Source organism: Scleropages formosus, chromosome 23 (genome assembly GCF_900964775.1).
Source record: "Scleropages formosus chromosome 23, fSclFor1.1, whole genome shotgun sequence".
NCBI lineage: Eukaryota > Metazoa > Chordata > Actinopteri > Osteoglossiformes > Osteoglossidae > Scleropages > Scleropages formosus.
The window spans coordinates 6,210,412-6,217,967 of record NC_041828.1 but is presented as its reverse complement, the minus strand read 5'-3'; the positions used below and the strand labels follow the sequence as shown (position 1 = coordinate 6,217,967).

The window sequence follows — 7,556 nt, the reverse complement described above, 5'->3', positions numbered from 1 at the left end:
GGGGAATAATACAAAAATTGTGGAACGAGGGGTTGCGGAGGATCTTAGTCACGTACCTCGGTTTACGCTACATTTCTTCCATCTCTTCTAGATCACAAAGCCATTGAATGTGAGTGAAACAGGTAGAGCAGAGCTTAGAGTCCCTGCTGTCTACCCGAAGGACACGGGTTTGAATCCAGCTCCTGATGAAGCCCCATTGAGAGACACTGATCCTGAAGTGGTACTGCAAGAAATCACTCACTGTGGTATAGTTAGCAGTTCTGAGAGGAAGAGACTTTTTAATGTATAGGGCTTCAGTGATGGTTTGAAGATGTAAAAAAAAAAAAAAAATCCCACGTTAACCCTGCGTTCTGCTTTGCTGGACACGCACTACGAATGCTGAATACGCGGATTGCTCGCGGCACAGCTGAAGAATGCGGTCGTACCTGTTTGGGTTTTGCTGGTTGGACTTCGTTGATGTGTTCGTACTTGGCTAGAACACACGTGCTCAGTATGTTCGTGTTTACGACACAGTTCTGGATTTTGACTTATCATCTTAGTTTACCATCTCTTCTGTGAAGACAAGTTTACTAAGGGTGCCCAAAGCGTTAAAAAATGCTTCAGTAGTTTTGACCCTGATAAACACCTTTTCCTAATAGTTATGTCAACTTTTCTTTTTCTCAGAGTCGCACAAAGGGAACAAAAACCACTTTGTGGGGGAAACGTGGATGATCCCACAGCGTTTTTCAGCGGAAGTTGGCAGGCTCAGTGCGCAGCACTGCTGGATTAAGAATATCCAGAGCAATGAGCACGGCTAAACATAAGCTCTACTTTGCACTCACATGCTGTACAGGGATTAATCTCAAAAACTAAAGAAAGTGGAAAAAGTTTAAGAATGGCTTTTACTGTTGAATACTTTTGTCATTTAAATGTTGACCCTATGCAATTACTGTAATCACCAATATTTAGTATATTTACATTTATTCATTAAGCTGACACTTTTCTCCAAAGCCATTTACAATGTTAAGCTACCTGCAGTTATTGACCCATTTATACAGCTGGGTAATTTTACTGGATCAGTGTAGGGTAAGTACCTTCCTCAAGGGTACTGCAGCTGGGATTTGAAATTACAACCTTTGGTCCAAAGGCAACATCCTTAACCACTACACTAGCAGCTTTCCCAATTATATAAAATTACTTATATTAATAAATATATTAACTGCTTTTTCTGCTTTTCTCTTGTAAGTAATCTTATAATGCTGCAGTTTTTTTTTTTAACAGTATTCTCTATTTTTTGTCCTCTTGCTATCAGCATGTTACAGTAAATGGTCAGTGGCATTATCTGGAATTTGGGGTTGTATAAACTAAGTGTTTTGGAAATGTATCACTGACAGATATTCTTCATCACCAGACCAGTGCAGACAAGGTAAACAAACTGGACTGAGGGTGGACTCCCCCAAAGCCAGTGTGACGTGTAGATCAGGGGGTGTTGAATTACCTCTACTTCAATACACCACGTTACAGAAGGCCAACCAGACACAGAACAAAGCAAACCTGCATAATAAACATTTTCCACATCATTATAATATTCTGTTAGGTCATAATCATTCAAAAATACCTATGCAGCATCACTATCCTTACCTTTTATTATGATTTTGTATTTTGAGAAACTTGCACTTTTTTTTTTTTAATTTGCTCACATTTCACTCACTGCTGACCCTTCAGTTTGAAGAAATAGTGCAGTACATTTCTCACAAAAATGATACATCTTGACAGTCAGTCCAGCTTTTCATATAATATATTTTATGGTGTATTAGAGGAAAACATTTTATGTCCCTCAGCCAACAGGACAGCATAAATTTCCACATACTTTGACAACGGGGATCTAGACATGCAACAAACTCCCACCATAGCAAACATACAAATACATACAATGTGAACATGTGAATCCTGTTCAATTTCACACAGGTGCTCAAACAAAACTGGGAATAATATCACAACATGTGAAAAGTCAACCAAACCATGTTCATCCTAAAATGAAAGTGGTTCTCAAACGAGCACAAATGAAACTAATGGAATATTCAACAGTTTTTGAGTTAAGGAATACAAAAGGGTTCTTCTGCACATAAAGTGAGAAAGAACAAATAGATACTATATTGCAATCTATTAAATGCTAAACATGGTAGAAACTTCAATTCACACATCTGTTGACCGCAGCTGTTAACTTTGAACCTAACCACACTTTCTTAAAAGACACATAAAATTTATTTTCTCATATAGATATCCAGAAGAAATGGAAATATTATGATATCAACTATTAAAAATGGCCACAATTTGCTTTTCAGTAACTAGGTTAAGATTCATCTTTAGCACTGCAATTAATATGAAGAATGTGCCGTTTTAACTGTGATGCTAAGAGGTGATTTAAAACATGTTCAACACCCTCGAGCTCAACCATAAGCAAGGTTTTAGGCATAGTCAGCTGAATTCACCTGACTTGCATGCTTTCGTGTCGTCTGACCGCAGGCGAAACCTTTTGGCTCCAAGATGTCTACATTGACACTGCGATGCATGAAAAATTCTCATGGAAAACAAGGCATTTTCAGAAAATCCAGAAAATTGCACCGACAAGTTTTCAAGGGAAAATCTGTAGAGAAACTGGAAAGGCTTGGCATGGATAGAGCACAGAGTTATTTCCACATGGGTTTATTAGGTATGTGTTTTGTGCAATAAGATTAGCAAAATTTGTAGTGATCATCCTTCACTTTGACCCCCAGCCCTGCATGGGGTCAAAGCCTTCTGTGGCAGTGAGGGAAAGTCGTGTTGGGAGTGCTGATATGTCAGGAATCGAGTCCTTCTGCACTTACCACAACAGCTACACAATTTTTACAGTGTTACAGTTCTTCCATGCTACTGAAAGGTTTTATTGTAGTAAAACAAGCTAGGATTTGTCCATATCCTAGGAATAAATACAAAAGCATAACCTGTGTGCTTTACTCCAAAAGCTCACTTGACTATTTACTCCTTATTGTCTCAGAGGATGGTAGGTCTTCAGTTCAGCTGAATAAACCACTGGGACCTTGAAAAACAAGGAGGGAGAAAGAAGTGAAAACTCAAAGTTGTAATGAAAATAAACGGGAGATGTTTAAGACAATTTGCTGAAAAATTCAAGTTCTTTTTGCTGACTTTACCTCCCATGATCAGTAAGGTTTCTTTTATATTTTATAATGCAAGATTAGAGTAAAAGAAGCAGTCAGCCAGCAGTTTCAAATCACGTGAAACGCAAACAGCTTACCTCAACTACTTATCTCAACCATCTGCCAAAAAGTGTTTAGTCTTGTATCTAAAGAATTTAAAGACAAACTTTCACTTCTGAACAAGTTCCAGAATTACACTACATACTCTATTCTAAGTTAACAGTGTACCATCAGAAGACACACTGGGCCTTTAGACAGAGCAGTACTACGATGGTATACAATATTACTTAGCTTTAAAAATCATTATGAATTCATGTTTCTATGCTTATAGACACTGTATTTATGATTAACAGCTAAAGACTGATTTACATGCAGACCAGTGATGAAGCAAAGCAAGCAGCTCAAATGCAATGAAAGTAAAAAGAACTGGAAAGAATCATGCAAAAAAAAAATGGAGGCAAAAGAGAATGCAAATAAGCTGAAGGCTTCTTTGTCCAATGAAACAAATGAAGCTACATAATAACATGGCTGAAAGGTCATGGTGACACAGAATGAAGACTTGGCTTCTGTGCTAATGGGTATAAAGAGTGTCTGTACACAAACGTGATCCAACCACACAAATACTGCCAAATTTCACACTGATGTAATCTATATATATATATATATATATATATATATATAAAAAACTTCAATTGGTCCCTGCATCCATTTCATCAATTAGTATGGTAAAAATCAACACAGCAATGTGCCAAACTACTGTATTATTATAGGGGCATTTCTAGGCATGACAATTTCTCCCATTTACTAAATTTTCTATTTGTCAGGTGAATTAAGAGAGAGTGAGAGAGAGAGAGTGTGTCTGTGTGAGAGTGTTTGTGTGTGATTACCCTTAATGGACAGCTGTCCTATCCGTGGTGTACCTTGCCTTATGGTTATATGCTTCTAGTAAAGGCTCTAGACCACCGTGACCATGCACCGGATGAGCAGTTGATGAAAATGAAATGGAAAAAATAAAAAATTACTGCCACCACAACCTACTGGAACATGTCTTGGCACAAATCTGGTTCTGCGTGAACATCAATTCCTTGCTGCCTAAAGTCTCAAGTCACTGCAACAGCTGAAGTGACAACGCCTTCCCCTGTTCTTCTCGATGTGCATGACACAGAGGACAGATGGAGGCTCTGAGAGCAGAGGCCTGTGAGATTTCGCACAAGTCAAAAGAGACCTCTTCCTCCCACACAGTTCCCAGTGGACACGAGAGACAGGAAATCCCAATCCTCTGGGGCTGAAGTGTCCACTTACACAACCTAATGGTATGAACGAAATTGTCTGCTCACTAAACAGTAATATAAGAAGTAATGCTACAGCTAGCAATTCCTACAGGCCACAAAGTCAGAAGCCCCTTATTTTAGTCAATGTGTTGTGTACACAATGGAACGGTACTGTAAACTACAATAAAAATCTGATCAGAAAGAGACGGTGTCTGCCTTTAATTCAGCCCGATTTCACACCCCACTGAATACAACATGGCCAGTTTTCAGTAGCTGTCTGAATAAAATAGATTTCACTATGGTGCCAAATGGAACAGAGAACACAGTGGAACATTACATTTTACAGTATTTGTAAACAGACAAACATTTTAGTACAGGCAGGAAAATCAGTAAGATGGTTGTTAGTTGGCAACATGACATTTACCAAGGATTAGGACACTGGAACAAAAACTCACCACAACATATCGCAGTATTTTATCACTGCACAGTCTTTCCTTTGTCATGGCCCTCCTTCGGTAGGTCAGTCTCTCCCTGCATCTCCTGTTCCTGCCTCTTCTCCGCTTCCTCCTCTCTCTTGGCCTCACCTGCCTCCCCCAACACCACGCTTTGGTGTAAACTGACGGAGATCACAAGTACCTGCAGGATGCCGTACACTAGAGCAAACTGCGGGAGGTATTCCTGGATCAGCCACAGGAGGCCTGCCATCCCCACTGTGGATACAAAAAACATGGCCATCCCGTGAATCCACAGTTTCAGTGTACCCTGGACCCCCAGGATGTCCAGCACCACCCTGACCGGAGGGGAGACTGTCCACAGGAAGCCAACAACGAATAGGTCGAAAAGGTGTCGCAGGAAGTTGAAGCAGATCTCGTAGTGCTCCGGCAGGACCTCACCCGTCCAGGAATGCATGAAAAAACGGAACGGGGAAGCATAGTGCAAACGAGGGGTGGGAGACGGAGGAGGGGTTCCATAGTCTGACTCGCCTCCATCTTGATCACAGTCCCATTCCTTCTCCTTTTGGCCTACACACCTTTGAGCCTTTACAGCTCCGTGTTCAGCCCTTCTTGGCCAGGAAAAGTAAGATGATGGCAACATCCTCCTCCACCACCGAGGAGCGGTCTGCACAGGAGTCTCCATCTCCAACCTCCCAGCCCGAAACTCTTCCACTTCCATGGGCTGGGCTCTTTCACTCATCTCCCACTGCTGTTTGGTAAACTCCTCTTGGTCACTTTGTTTTTTCCCACCTGGCCAAAACCAGGTGGTCATGCCAGTCCAGCCAGATCCCATCTGTTCCTCATCCTTCTCGGTCTTGCCTCCCCAAGGACGATAAGACAGGGCTGGGCGAACCCAGCCCCAGAGTCGGCCCACGGCAGCCGCCATAAGACGAGACTTATTTGTTGGCTCTCTTTCTAATTGTAATCTCAAAGTGTTATTTCATAGAAATTCAGAAAAAAATGTGTTTTGTGCCTCCCCAACTTTCAAGAAGTAATGATTCTACAAAACATAAATTAGAAAAATGCCCAGAATAGACAATTCCAATATTTCAGAAGCGCACAAGGAATGGCAACATATTTTTGGCACACCGTTTTCCAGGAGTATGTTTCCGCAGATCTCAAAAGTACCAAGGATAAGCGACATCTAAGGAGCGAAGCGTTGAAAAACCGCAAAAACATCTATGGAGGAGTGTTACCGGGAGGAAGAAACCTGGTGAAAGGCGGTTCGGATATTAATGGATGTGTTCATTTGGAAAACTTGCAGGAAGAGAGAGGCTGGAACCACAGCACTGCAATAACCAGGTTACAGAAAGTGAAACGAGTGACACACAAATCCTCACTTTTAACGTGTGTCACTATGAATCAAAAAGCCAACATGTGGCAACATGTCAGTCCACTTAGGAACAGGGAAAAGAATCGAAGTAACTGGATTGGGAAAGAAGAACTTGAAGAAGCAGACTTCGGGCTCCTTGGACTCCTTCCTTGGAGGCGTTTATCTTCCTGTTTTTAGATCCCAATCCTGCGAGGAAAATCAGATTTCATGAGTCTGGAAACAAAAAAACTTGTTCTTGTCCTTTTTTTAACACACGAGTTTATGTGTGGAAATCCCGGTTTTCTGGAACTTGCGGCGCCTTCGTACAGTTAACATCCGTTTCCAAAGCAAAAATGACGAAGAAATTCAAATTATTCGCTACCTGAAACACTCACTGCGTCCTAGAATCCCGAAGCGAAGGCGCAGCTCCGCAAATCGCTCTTTCTTTCACATGAAACTTCGTCACAGTCTCTGGGCGGCGGATCTCTGCGAAACTTAATGTCTCCTGCTGTTGTGGGAGTTACTCGTGTCCTCGCGCTCCTCTCCCCTGTTCACCGGCGCGAGCTCCCCGCCGGCGCCACCCCGCGCGCCGCTGAGTCCGGTAGGCGCTCAACTGGGGAAGAGCCGCTCCGCTCCGCCGTCTCGCGCTCTCCTTCCCCTTCCGCCCACCTCCCATTTAACGGACGGAAACGCGAGGACGGAGTCACTGTGACCGCCGCACGGACTCGGAGCGACTACCGGCTACATCACACACACAGTCTGTTCAGCACGTTCACTGTAACGTAGGCAAAGTAGAAACGTTACAAAATGGCATACGCGCCGGGCGTTAAGAACTGACACGACAAAGTGACAAGGTGAAGGTAACGCGGGGGACCCCGGGAGACCCACCGCCTTGGGCGTCTCACACACCCGATCTGCTTACGTGGAAAATCATGTACGGCGTCCAGCCGCTTCCTGTGCTCTGTCTAATCCGTGTTCCAAAAAGAAATCTCCTTCCTTTTCACGTACAGCCGTGTGGTTCGAGCCAGGAGCAAAGGGGGATTCGCCCCTCTATGTTTATACGCGTCAGTTTTCTGAAGGAAACACCTGGCAACCGGAAACAGCTGAGGCGTGTGTAGGCAAGCGCGCGGCCCGAGGTACGGAGCGGCGGGAGGGACACTGTGCGCCGCTAGGGCCTGCCCGATCCGCACTGGGGCCGCGACCCGTATTAGCGCTTCACAGGCCTGGCCCTGTGACTGTTCTTTAGCGCTACAGAAGCATGTAATAGGGCAATAGGTCATTATTTTATATAAACAAACCCGAA

The 7,556-nt window shown here is 43.1% G+C and overlaps 1 protein-coding gene across 4 annotated transcripts; it reads right to left on the bottom strand.

The window, feature by feature from the left end:
- Nucleotides 1-1,728: 1,728 nt before the first annotated feature.
- On the bottom strand, nt 1,729-7,472 carry c23h6orf47 (chromosome 23 C6orf47 homolog). 4 transcript variants are annotated; one of them, XR_001966219.2, is made up of 3 exons: nt 4,903-7,472; nt 3,275-3,322; nt 1,729-3,058 (listed from the first exon to the last, which is right to left on the bottom strand). XR_001966219.2 is itself a non-coding variant. In XM_018754323.2 (3 exons), exon 2 carries the CDS (start codon nt 5,825-5,827, stop codon nt 4,925-4,927), a length of 903 nt encoding a protein of 300 aa, XP_018609839.2. In that variant the 5' UTR covers nt 5,828-6,460; nt 6,636-7,472; the 3' UTR covers nt 1,729-3,058; nt 4,903-4,924. The 4 variants fall into 4 exon arrangements, 3 of the variants coding, with proteins under 3 accessions (XP_018609839.2, XP_018609838.2, XP_018609840.2); XM_018754323.2 differs by lacking the exon at nt 3,275-3,322 and having other exon boundaries at nt 4,903-6,460; nt 6,636-7,472; XM_018754322.2 differs by lacking the exon at nt 3,275-3,322 and having other exon boundaries at nt 4,903-7,028; nt 7,176-7,472.
- Nucleotides 7,473-7,556: the final 84 nt, after the last annotated feature.